This window comes from Sander lucioperca, chromosome 10 (genome assembly GCF_008315115.2).
Source record: "Sander lucioperca isolate FBNREF2018 chromosome 10, SLUC_FBN_1.2, whole genome shotgun sequence".
In the NCBI taxonomy this organism is placed as follows: Eukaryota; Metazoa; Chordata; class Actinopteri; order Perciformes; family Percidae; genus Sander; species Sander lucioperca.
The window spans coordinates 28,340,011-28,353,429 of NC_050182.1; the positions used below are offsets into that span (position 1 = coordinate 28,340,011).

The 13,419-nt window shown below is 40.0% G+C and overlaps 1 protein-coding gene across 9 annotated transcripts in view; it reads left to right on the plus strand.

Moving 5' to 3' along the window:
* The window catches only part of hdac9b (histone deacetylase 9b), a 40,171-nt gene that overhangs the window by 15,852 nt on the left and 10,900 nt on the right, over nucleotides 1–13,419 (plus strand). For 4 of the 9 annotated variants that reach the window (XM_031298993.2, XM_031298995.2, XM_031298992.2 and 1 more), the window contains 4 exons: nucleotides 9,464–9,705; nucleotides 10,073–10,250; nucleotides 11,858–11,990; nucleotides 12,107–12,228. In XM_031298993.2, coding sequence (XP_031154853.1) covers nucleotides 9,464–9,705; nucleotides 10,073–10,250; nucleotides 11,858–11,990; nucleotides 12,107–12,228 — 675 coding nt within the window. Of the gene's footprint in view, nucleotides 1–1,781; nucleotides 2,348–2,390; nucleotides 2,672–9,463; nucleotides 9,706–10,072; nucleotides 10,251–11,857; nucleotides 11,991–12,106; nucleotides 12,229–13,419 lie in introns of those variants that run through there. The other 5 variants (XM_031298990.2, XM_031298989.2, XM_031298997.2 and 2 more) reach the window with 5 other exon arrangements.

The window sequence follows — 13,419 nt, forward strand, 5'->3', positions numbered from 1 at the left end:
AAAAAATCACATTGTCATGTCATAAAAATAGTGATTCCATTGCCATAATCATTATCATTCATGTGACAGACTTACTTCCTCTTTTGATCAATTATCCCTTAGCCTATGTTAAGGTCAGCCTCCAGGGTTAGAGCTTGCCTGCTCTGACAGATACTGTGACAGATGGAACTCTGGGTCTTTAGCTATCATTACCTTGGACTTGAAAGCGTGTTATCTCTCACACCATCTTATCCAACTTGACTGCCAAAACTAATTCACGACTTTAAGGAGTTTGCTAAATCTGTTGTCACTGAGGGGAGATTGGAGTAAACATTTCTTGATAGATTTGCCACAATGTTTCATGACTGTGTGTGAATACCATTCTTTCAGCTATTTTTCATTTAGATGATTAATTTAGGTTTTGAGATTAGAGAGAAGAAGCAATGAATTAAAACACATGTATGATTCCTCTTATTATTTCTGTTTATGAATAATCAAGTAGCACAATATCATACATTAGCTTAAGAGTTGTTTTATGTCTGGGGGTGAGCCTGCAAGCTGTGCATTTCCTTCTTGGCTTTTTGGTTGTGCTGTGATAAAAGGATCGAGGGGTTAAATGTTTGTCCAGCTGAAACAACACAGTAAAACTCCTTCTCTGTGTCTCTGTAGCCCAGTCGTCAGAGCCCAGGACCTAAAAATAGCCGTGCTGGCTCCACGCCCCTGGCTGGGGGACAGGTCAAATTATGAAGGAAGATGAAAATTTTAAAGGCACAGGCTGCTTGGCCACAAACCCAGCCCTGCATCAGTGTCAGATAGAACATTTGACTTGACTTTTATGGGCTGGAGTCAAATCATATTAACTACAGATCTTGGCGAGTTTGGGATGTAATATTAAATGAAGAAATCATACTGTATAACTACATGGTGCTCACAATTCAGTATTCAGGTTCTTGAGATTTATATTTGGAATGTAGTGTTTTGTTTGTAATTTCAAAAAAATCCCTGCTTTATACAGTATCAAGTGTGTTTCAAGGAAATGGGATGTGTACTCCTGGAGAGTTTGTTTTGACACAGTTTGAGAGGTTTATGTAATTGCGATCATGCTGTTATGGCATCTTACAGTTGGCTTCCTTGGCTAGCTGAAAGCATGCTTCCTGAGCAGCAACACTGCCCTGGATACACACTGAACCCCACACATACACTTAGCTAATGCAGCGAGGTTACACTCTGAGTCTTAAATGAACACAGTGTTCATTTGGTGTCTGGCTTGACTCAACATATCTTGTTTGTTTTTTGTCACACATGTAGATTTTTACCGAAATGCTATTGCATTTGTGTTTGTTGAAATATAACATCCTAATTCTTTGTACTATTTGTCAATACACTATTTTTTATGTTTTGAGAATTATATAAAAGACAAACAGCCGTTTTACAAAACCTTTGTCATAACATATACTCCACAGAGGTGAACTCTACATGTGCCTCTTTAAGTATGTCAAGGCAGAAATGGATCATTCAGGCACCCATGTACCTGAGAGAACAAAATGAAGACATAAATAGAGTGAGTGAGAGAGACTGGTTCAACAAATCATAAAAGAGAGAGAAAGGAATCAAGCCTCCATCTGCAGAGAGAGAGTCAGGAGACATGCCTTCTGGCAGTAGCAGAAGAAGACAGCTGTGTTTGGTGTGGTATTTTTAAACGCATCAATGCTGCTCCAATCCCCACGCCTCGCCTGACCTATTTTTAGCCAGGGCTGGCCATTGTTCTATTTCTGTCACCTGTGGGCCACGCAGTTGTTGATTCACATGCAAATGAATCTTGCTCCCTCCCTGGCTTGCATTACTGCCTCAGCGAGGTGCTCAGTGCACACTACACAGTACACGGCTTTCCTAGCAACTCAGCTTTACATTTTTCTCTGCTCAGACACTTTGCTGAGGAGAGGAAAAGCCACAGACTGGAGAGGAATAGGGAAAGAGGCAGATCAGAAGAAAAAAATGCTGTACTTGGCCATCTTCTCTTAAAACTGTTAGTGTTTGGAGTGGACACAGATTGAAGCAGGCACCGGGAGAGTGGCAGCCCTGCAGAGAGAGTGTGCAGTTTGTGTTATTGCTCTACAGTGAGAGTGGTTTATCAGAGGAGGAGGCAGAGGAAGGAAGAGAGTTGCCTGTTGTCGTGGTCTCTCCCCTGAGTGGCTGAGGGGTGGCTCTTGGTGACAGGAAACGCAAGGCTTGCAATGAGACCTGAGCGCTGAGTGGAGTATGCTGCAGACGATTTACGAGGGCGAGTCAAGTTTCTCCACAACAGAAGGGCGCGTTGGACACCAGCAGTTTCCCAACCAGAGCAAGATGCACAACGTGAACAACTCAGGTGATCACACAGCCCGGCGTTTCTTCTCCTTTTGAGGAATCTCAGTTTTTAGTATTCTTTTTTTCCCCTCTTTGCATTCCAATCTCTGCCTTTCCTCTATCTCTGAAGCTCTTCCTACTTATTTGCTATTTTACATCGTCCGTACTTCTCTCAGACACATTCTCTCTCTCTCTCTCTCTCTCTCTCTCTCTCTCTCTCTCTCCCTCTCTCACATATACTCTCAACTCTTTGCGCTCAGCTGGTCTCTTATTCTGTGTGAAAAGAAAACTCAAAGCTTCTCAGCACAGAAACGTGGTAGGATCAGACACTTCTTCCTGAATCAAGGTATTTGCACTTGTGATGGTAAACGCTGCTTTATATTTCTCTTTCTCAGTGCGATTGTTACCTTAATCTGTGTTAAAAGATGTCTTGTAAAGAGTTAAAAAGTGCTGTTTATCTTAATATATTTAACAAGCATAGAGTGTTGTTTTTCTACTAAAATGAGGATTTCCATGCTCTAGTTGCCTGAAACGAGTCTCTGTGGACATGAAAGAGATGTTGTGTTTTGCGAGCTTCCATGTTAGCATGCACTTTTCAGGGAACAGGAAAAACTGTGACAGAAATACTGAAGGGACAACTGAAAGGTTTCTCTCAGGACATTTACCACAGGCATTGACTGTTCTATTTTTGACCTGAGAATTGATTTGAAGAGGACATGGCTGACATCAGTATGAGTAACATCTTTTCACTGACTCAAGATGAGTCACACCTTTTCCAGCATGTAGCTATTGACAAAATGTGAAAAATTGTCATTGGAAATTACTTCAGAGTTTAAGCATTGTGCTCTTTGAAAACATTGTCATGTGGGTTCCTGAGAAGCATGTGTAATGAGAAAGTGTGGATTGAGTCATGTGAGTGCTGCAGCACGAGGGGACAACATGATGTGGAGTAGTTCTAACTAATTGTTAAATTTGCATTTAGATATTTTACCATTACTGTTCTATATATATATATATACTCACTATTTTTGTTGTAAAAGATAAGTCAAAAACTCAAACATAAAAAACCAAGTCTGACTTCAGGCAAGCAAAATAGGTGGCTGAAAAACATCCAGAGGCAGTGGGCTAAACGTGAGGAGCTTTAAAAATAAGACAGGGGGGATGACAGGGAGATGACACATTCCATCTCTGTCAATAGAGCAGGTTATTTCACTATCAGGCTACAGGAGCAGGGCTTTCTTCTTCTGCTTTAGCGGCCTGTGAGCCAAACAACAGATATACCGAGCACCTCAATTCGGGCCCCTTGCTTATTCTGTGGGTCAGCTATTCTTAGGTGAGTTATTTTCAGCTTATGGCATTAGCCTGCTAAGATTAGGCGTCTGTGCGTTATCATTTCATCTTGGCATGCTCCTGATATAACAGTGGTTTGGAACAGATATTTATAGAGAATTCTGTCATTTGCCGGTTTAATTTGTTCTTTCCATTTTATAGTAAATCATTTGACAGTGACTAACATTATATGTCTAAAAATGCTACTCCAGGATGCCGTTTTATGAGTATACTGGATGTCATGTGAGTGTTGTTGGTAGAGCAGACACATTCCCTTTAAAACAGACCTGGGGGTGGGTTTATTATGTCCCGTTGTCACGATTATTGTTGGAGAAGTGATCCTCAGCTAAATAGTTTATTTGTAAATTATTTTCTAAAGCAAACTTCTTGACATTTTATATGATACTCTACTTCTCTGAAAATAAAGGGCATAATCCCATTTTTATTTTGATTAGTGACATCAGTAACATCAAAGTTCCGACAACGGTCCTTAGATGGGCTCTCCAACAAGGAAAACTAATTAGTTTCCCCTGAGTGCAAAATATTATGTAAAATAAATATGCAAGCTCTCTTGAATAGGGATCTTTCAGACAATAACAATGCTGCACCTTTCAAGTCCTCTTGTCTGTATCCTGTATCCATTCAGGTTGTCTCATCATGCGTTTTGGAAGTGCTCACCGCTAAAAAGGCCGTGCAAAATAACACAAATGAACGTGTGGTTTTGTTTCAGTATTGCTTAACAGATGCTCATTATAAAAATGGAGCAACTTATTATTTTGGTAATAGAAAGGGGAAGAGTATGTTTAACAGAAAGCCCAACTGAAAATACATTAGCTTTTTGCATATTTTGTTCTGTTTTTCCTAATATGCATGTTGTAGAAAAGCACATGTAATTGCTTGTGTTTTATCAGGGATGCTAAATGATGCTTTTCTCTGGTTGGTGTGTTTGCTGTAGCTCAAAGCATTAAGGAAATTGACTCTTTGTGATTGATTAGGAATTTTATTGACTCTAGGATATGGTGCCAATGTGTCCACAGAGGATAATGATACAAAAGTCTTGAATTTGAATTTGCTAATGATCACATACAGTTTCCTGCCCCCCTTGCTTTTGCTCAGATATATTTAGTATATGTTGTTATGTGTGCTGTTGTTTTGTGAGACAGTTAGGTATGAGGGCAGGACAATAGCCAACTGGACTCCTGGCTCCCCTTCGCGAAGAGCCCGTGGTGGTTCAGCTCTGCCCTGTTTGTTAGCAGATAGCCTGCAAGCCGAAGCTCCAGCTCAGCTGCAAGGACGAACCTGAGTCTTAAAAATAAAGACCTGTTTCTTGCTTTAGACATGCCAGCTGCTCAAAATAACAAGGCACTTAATGAGAGATCCAGCGCCACATTGCAGTCCCCAGCATCAGCTTATTTTTGTCCTCCAACATCTTCTGTATCTCTGGTTCTATTTATACTGTCAGACAGGGAATTTAGATCAGTAACCATCTCAAATTCACTGAATGCATGCAACATACAACATGTTCAAAGTGTAAACACGAAGTGGGCCATTATGTTTATTGCCATTTTTGTATTTCAATGATACTATATACACTTTATAAAGATGATGATCCATGGTCACACTGGGTTAAGATGCTCTCAACACCTATCCTTTATACACAGTAATATGCTCTACTGGAACTGCAAATGAAGCAACAGGTCCTTCAGCACAAATAGTAAACTACACTTTAGATTGTTGCGATGTTTTGGGGTAACATCGTATGTATGCAATTATTTTTATTATATATATTTTTAAATCTGCTCATAGGAATATGATTCTTAACATTTATGATTCAAATGTTTTTTCAACGTCTTGCAAATGTAACTATTGCAAAACTATAACAACAGTATTAGCATCAATACAATATTTCAGAATATTTCTGGATAAAGTTTGGCTTTCACAGTACATATGCAACATGTTCAATGTTATTAACCAAAAACACGTTTACTTTTGTTAAAACTCAACAGGGTCCCTTTAATAACAGGTGAAACAGTTTATCAACACTTACCCACCAACACTTAACACAATGTGTTTGCTAAAGCGACACTGAAGTTTTTTTTTCTATTTTTGAGCAAATCTGAAAACTAAACAGACAGTACCTCTATGGGCAAACTAACTTGTAAATATATAGCTGCCCCATTTATATTCAACAGGACATTTTTACAATGTTGACTTTTACAATGTTAACTCCTTTCTCATGTTAGCTAATAGGGTAGCGGGGAAAAAAAGATTACATTGAAATGTCAAGGTGTTCTTTAAAACTAAAAGTCCAACATGAACCTACACAATGACTTATTTTGATGTTTAACTACATGTATCTATGTATTTTAGACTCCTCACATAATAGTAATGTCACTGGCGATGTGTGTCTATTCTCTCTCCGGGGTGGGATGCCTGCTAATGTGGCCTGAGGCAAAAAAAGACAGCCATCCAACATCTCAAATTAAGGCTGTGATTGTCACTCTAACCACCACCAAGGCTAATGAGAGGCAGATCGGTTATAGAAAATAAACACTTTGGGGACACTGGCGGTGCGACGCTGCAGTGGGAGTGTGGTCACAGGCTATGAGTCACCCTATCCCCCTCGGCAGGCCATCCACAGGGAGGAATTTGGGCATGGTGCAGGGTACTTGTCGCTGCCTTGTGCTAAAAACAAATTTGGGACCTGTCATTCATAAATCTCTTGTTTACCAGTGCCTAGAGACACGTCTGTGCACTTTCCACCAATCAGGAAGAACCTCACTTTACCCGGAAAAAAATATTCATATCAAGGGTCATGATCACCAATGGCGACCACTGAACCAGAAGTGGCAGGCTCTTCTTTGCGAGTGATTATTTCAAAAGTGACCCTGAAAGTTACAAATAGGCAACACTGCGCTTTTATTTTTGCCCGTGTTAAATTGAGCAGGCGGCCTCGCAACTGTGACAGTCTTTCGCACATTGTCTATATTAAGACCCTGCTCAGAAAAGCATTTATATTTAGCCCTAGTTACTGGTGGTTCCGTATTCTCCTCTGCTTAAGGAGTATTTTTGTAATATAGAAACAGCAGATTTTAGTTTCGGTTAGTTTCAGGGTGTATTTGACTTAAATATGTCATCTATAAATTTGTGGCAGTAGATACGCGTGCCCGTGTCCGTGGTTGAGTAAAGCACAGAGGCATATTTTGACCTTTTCTCTGTTTCAGTCAGCACAGAGAATAATGTCAATCATGTAGAATGTAAGTTGTAAATTATTCATCAGGTAGAGGCTTCAGCAGCGCTTCAACAATGCCTACCTACCTTTAGGACCTTATTATGTTGCCTCAACATTGTCATTCCATCCAGCATTATTCTTGTCGACACAGTGGACAGACAGTGGACAAGAGTAGAACAGACATATGAGGCTGTTGTGGTTTCCTCAAGAGCCATTTCATACAGCCTTGGTTATCAAAGGTAGTTTACGATTTCACACTCTTACTCCTCCCCCTCCCCCTTCCCATCCTGTTAAACCACTGTCTGAGATTTTCTGATGGAAGCTCAGCTTGATGTGCTGATCAAAGTGGAGATCCTTAATGCCAGTCACAGTGAGGGTACAGAATGAAATATGAGATTAATTAAATATCTCAGTGGTGAATTCTCCCAGGCAGCAGGTGTTTTTTTGTTGCTATATTTAGGTCCATTAGGCAAAAGTAGCACTAGCACTGTCTGACTCTCTGAGCCCTTCAAAGGTTCACAGGTTCTCATCTGCCCCTGGAACGGCGCCCGCTACAGAAGAATCCTTTGTCAAGTACTTACAAGCTAAGATTAATATTCCCTGTCAGGAGAGAAGGGTCTGTTCTACAGGTGCCTGTTCTCTGCGCCTGCCGAGCCATTGCCCTCTTCTGTCATTTCATGGGAGCTGTTTTTAGAACACTGAAAGAAAAATGACAGTACGGGAGTCCCCTCTAGCTGTCTTCACTCTTTGAGCATGTTTTAAGACAAGTTGTCACTTAGCCACTGAATTGCTGCAGTGTGTGTGTGTGTGTGTGTGTGTGTGTGTGTGTGTGTCAGTGTTTGTTGGAGGGTTTTGTAATGCTTTCCCTCTGTCTCTCTGCTCGGGACTCCTTTCTTATATAAGAGCTGAAAAGCTGATATAATAGTCAACATGTCACATTGCCACTGTAGGCAGGAGAAGACATGCAGTGAGACTTGATATCTGCAGGATGGGGAGACATAATTACGTTGCCAGCGTTGCCATGGCAGCGGCAAGTTAGGGTGGTGGATACTAGGGTGTGGGGGTTGTCACAGACCAGGATTGCGCCACTTGCTTTTATGTTTCTATTTATAATCATCACTGCCGCATACACATGGAATGGTGGCAATGAAAAAGAGGCTACATGACAAAACAAATGGGCGCCAGTGAGCTTCACAGCATCAGTGAAGAAGAGGGCACTGCTTCTTAATTGATGGCTACTGTAGGCTCATGCTGCTTCTTTTTGCAGGTTTAAGCTCTTTTTTATTGGCATTTCATTATAGTTTATGAGAATAAATGCACGACAGGACCACCACAAGGTTATTTATGTGAACATATAAATTGTAACATGTTAGTGTTTTCTCATGCTTCCAAAGAACAGGTGGTGTAGGAACATTACTTGTATTTGTTCCTTCAAATGTAACCATTGAGAAGATTACAGCAATGAATGCGCTCAATAAATCTCCCTCCAGCTACTGGAATTTTAAGTAGGTTTGAGTATTATTTGGTCTCAAAATGGAAGAGACATTATACAGTCTGGACAATGCGTACCCTTCCTTGAATGTCACATTATGATCAGCATAACTAACATGTAATTTAACTTTTTATTTTATTACTGATCAAATATAGGCCTAAATACATGATTTAATATCTGAAATACTTCAAAGATATAATTCTATTGTAAACATCTGTACAACATTTCTACTGTAGCAAGGATGAAAACAAGCATAAAAAAGATAAAGAAAAATCACTAATCACTAGAACAATCATCTTCTATGGAATAGAGAGATGAAGTAGCCCTGTCTCCTCTGTTATTAACTGGCAATCAATTTTCTCTGTGGAACAACCTATAGAGCTTGGAGACCAAAGGGATGCCCTCTCACTTTGTGTCTGGCAATTACTTTTAATGGTGGTAGTTGTCAAAGACAAAGGCAATACTTACGGATGCACACATTGCAGCATCTGCACTCAAGAACAGAGATGGAAAGATCACAGGAACACAAATTCACAAACGTATGCGGGTTCCAGGCTCACAAACTACTTTGCCTTAAATCATTTATGTTAAGAAGGGATACTGTATCTGCATGCTTTTCTGGTAGAGACTGGGAGGAGGACTCCCTTTATTTATTTATCAAACAGTAGGAAGATAGGATTTATGTAAATAATTTAAATGACCCCTTCAACATTCCGTGCCAAATGTCCATTGAGTCTGTTATACAGCTGCTCCCAGTAGACTATGCTGACAGATGTGATCTCATGTTTGTTTATAGAAACTATTATAATTGCAGGTTTGTGAGGATCACGAGAGACAGAACTGTGCTCCTCATTTCTGATCTTTCTTTTTCTTTTTGCTCATTCTGTATTTTGTCATTTAAAAAAATCTATGTCTCTATTTTTAAGAATCCTAATTATCTTGCCCGCCTTAACTCTGAACATCTGTTGTTCTGTAGCAATATACAGATATACTATCCACAGCCACCTCTGCTTGCATGAATTTGATGGACTGACACATCTCTTTTTCTCTTTTATTCTCTCCGCTTTCCCCTCGGCGGGCCACAGTGGACATTAAACCAGATGTGCCATTGGCTGTGGAGTCATTTTCTCCGTTGGACCTGCGTACAGATCTGAGGATGCTGGGTTCAGGCTCGGACCCGGGACTGTGGGAAAGGCAGCTGCAGCAGGAACTGCTCCTCATTCAGAAGCAGCAGCAGATCCAGAAGCAACTACTAATCAGCGAGTTCCAGAAGCAGCATGAGAAGCTGACCCGTCAGCACCAGGCTCAGCTCCAGGAGCACCTCAAGGTCAGCATTGCACTGAACAGTTGTACTGAGGACAGCACAGCAGTGCACACAGTGGCTCAGCACAGCTCCACAGTTCACAAAACAGCAGAGCACAACACAGCATGGCATACTGCAGATCAGTAGAAAACATTATATCTCAGGACAACTTTACAGAGTGCTGAAATGAAGAAACAACTCAGCACAGCAGGGCAGGGTGTTCAGCAATACATTACAGAACAGTGTGAGTTTTGTTTTTGGTGTAGAAAAGTCCATCACAGCAAAATAGAAAACTGCAGAAGCTCACATAAGCCACTGTCATTTAAAAAAAAAACAACGTATTTGTCAGTGTGCTCTCTTAATGCTGACTTGAGGCCTGCATGTTTTTCAGCTCCAACACGAGCTCCAGGCCATGAAACAGCAGCAGGAACTTGCAGAAAAGGAGCGTCGTCTGGAGCGGCAGCAGCAGCAGCAGCAGCAGAACCAGCAGGAGAAGGAGCAGGAGAGGCATCGGCGAGAGCAGCATGTTTCCTGCCTGATCCTCAGGGGCAAGGAGCGCTCCCGAGAGAGTAAGAGCTTGACACCGCCATCATCACCATCTCCTTACCATCAGGGGTGGAATTAGTTATTTTGAGGGCCCGAGGCCAAAGGGCGCATGGGGCCCCAGATCGTAACCCTCACCCTTTCCACTCATTTCTTTTTAATGCATTACGTTAGAGTGGGGTCTAAGCCAATATACATATAACAGCTGGATAGAAATGCTTTTCTGTAGCTGAATGCTTCACTCGTAGATTCGCATTGGGTCATGTACATGTTCTGTTATCATCATTATTACTAGGATAATAGCCTTTGAGTCATGTAGCAGGATTGCAGTAGAGGTTTAATATAGCCTTTGTAGGCACGTTAGCCATAATTTAGCCATAACAATAGTTTTTATTGTAATTAAATGGATGTTTTTTACTACCTTGGTCTGATTTTAAATAGTTTATTTAGATCTCCATTAGCTTTTGTAACACCAGTAGCTGCTCATCCTGGGGTCCATATTAATGTATTTACTGTACTTTAATTAAACATCCACACAATAATATTTGAAAAAACTACCTACAAAGTGTTGAGATCAAAACAACACAATTAAAGTGTTAAAGGATCAGTCCTCCAAAATGGCAACAAACTAAAAAACATATTTCTCATCCTGCCCCTAGTTGTATTATGTCATGCATACAGTATATTTTGGATTTTATTTGCTAAGGTTTTGAAATATCCAGCAGTGATACAAATAAGGTTAAATATTGTACCATTTTCTGGGGTGACAGCAAATGCAGATATCTCAAAAGCTGATGTATATAAAACCAGAACTATCTGCAAGTACTGTAATTAAGTGGGAAAATGTGATTTTATTTGTTTTGTGAAGCAACCGTGTAAGACAACCTCCTCTTACTTACCAGGACTAATGCCACTGTCAGTGGGATCATATTCAGCAGTATAGGAGTAAAGTTAAACTTTCAATACAAAGTATATTGTTCTCTTAGCTAGCTCTGTTACCTGTCCTGGAAGATTCCTGACAACAAGGCAAATTACAAAGTAATGTAGTCATCAGATAAAGAGAAATATCCAACAATATAATAATGACAATAACATGGCACTTAACCAGTATGCAACTGGTGATGATATGAGGTTGGCCAGTGACATTTAAGCTTAGAGTTTAGGAGAAAATGTCTTTCAATAGCACGATGAAAATAGCTTCAGATATTGTATTTCATTTCTGTTTTTACCTTATAGCTAATAATAGACACGATTTATGACTTTGTCAGGTCAGGTAATTTGAAGCTGTGACCTGCAACTGTAAACCTCCAATAGGAAAGAACATCTCTCTGCAGTATCACTTTAGCAGCTTGAAACTAATAGTGCTCTTAGACCACTAGGGGGAGATCTTCCTACATAAATTGTGGCTGCTCTGGAAGATGGTGTAAACTCAATCTGAAGAAAAAAAGAGAGAGAAAAACAGAATTTATGTACTGTTTTGAATTCTAGCAGTAAGTTACATGTGATACAAGAAGGTGGAAGGAATCTGTTAGAATAGGGTTAATTTTGATTTGGACTGTAATATTATGTAGGCAATAATATATCATGAGTCGTAGCCCTAGGGTAACCCCAATCCCGTTGGTTCCGTCTATTGGTCTCACAGGTGCAGTGGCAAGTACAGAGGTGAAGCAGAAACTCCAAGAGTTTCTGTTGAGCAAATCAGCAAAGGACCCTGCCAGCAATGGAGTCAATCATTCTTTCATCCACCACCCAAAGCTGTGGTACACGTAAGTATTTTCTGTTGTTTTACCCTGAGAGAGTGTGATACGAATACAGATACTATATTTAAATCACATAGAAACATAATCTACATCATACTTTTGATGTATTTTTGTGTGATTAGGTCCTCTAACCACACATCACTGGACCAAAGCTCTCCACCTCTGGGCGGCACATCCCCCACCTGCCATTATACTCTGCCATCACCCATAGAGAGCAAGGACGACTTCCCCTTGAGGAAGACAGGTTTGTTAATTTGCGCACACATACACAGCACAGGCAAAAAAAAAATTCAAATTAACATATATACATGCATACATAAGTCTACACAGACACAGACCTAGTTAAAAGATGTCAGTGTGAGTTTTAAGATGTTGCCTTGTATTAGTACCTTTCCAGTTACTACGCTGGGTTATAAATACAGTGAGTGTCTTTTTGACCCTTGTCAATCAAGAGGTCGGTGTACCCATGGAGTATTTCCTGAGGTTGCTGATGACCTGCTAATAACATCAGTTAGGCTCATTATGGCCCCAGCCCCCTGTCCTCATCCCTCCAGGGCTCAACACAAAACTTTCATCAGAGGTGATGCATGCCAGAAAAGTAACTTAAACCTTTCCTTATTCCTATTTGGATTATTCTAAAACACACAGGCAACAACGCAGTTTAATTGTATGTTTTGACTTCACAAGTTTAAATTTTAATTAGTGTTATTTGTACTGAAATTACCATGCCATTATTTAAAGGAACTACATTTGTTCTTATGTTACAATAATAAACCAAGTTCCAAGGCCTCTTTGAGCTGTTTAGCGGTAAATGGGAGAATTAAAGCAGATTAATTTCTCCTGAGTTATAGGCTTTAAAAGCTATTTTGAAAAGGCACAGGTTCCCACCAAAAAGCAGTTTAGGTTTGTTGGTTTAAAGTTCGAGCAACCCTTTGGGAATGGTTGTATAAATAAGAATAATTCCTGCTTCTTGGGTTTGCACGAGCATAAGCTCGCCAAGCTGAAAACTTCATAATTCTTCAATGAGGTCACCAAATTACATAATGTTCTTTTCCCTTCTGTGTCTCTTTTAATTACATTGGAAAACAATTATACTTGTTGAGTTATTTAACTGCAGGCCTGTCATGTTGCGTATATACACAATTTAGAGATCAGGCAAAGGGATTTTATCTTGTAAAATATAGTCACTGCATAGCAAAAGTTAGTAAGGTAAATAAAAGCTTTGAGAGCTATTGTAATCTCTTTGAATCATACCCTCTTCAGAACAGAGAAATGCCTCTTGTAAATATATATTTTCATCTCTGGGATTTGCCTTTAGACCCATAATGTAAGGAGAGTATAATAACTAGTTGAAGACAGTTTTCTAAAATAACAGAGAGAGCGTTTATGGTAGCATTGTTTGCCTTTTTACTGTGAAGACAAAAAGGCATGTTTA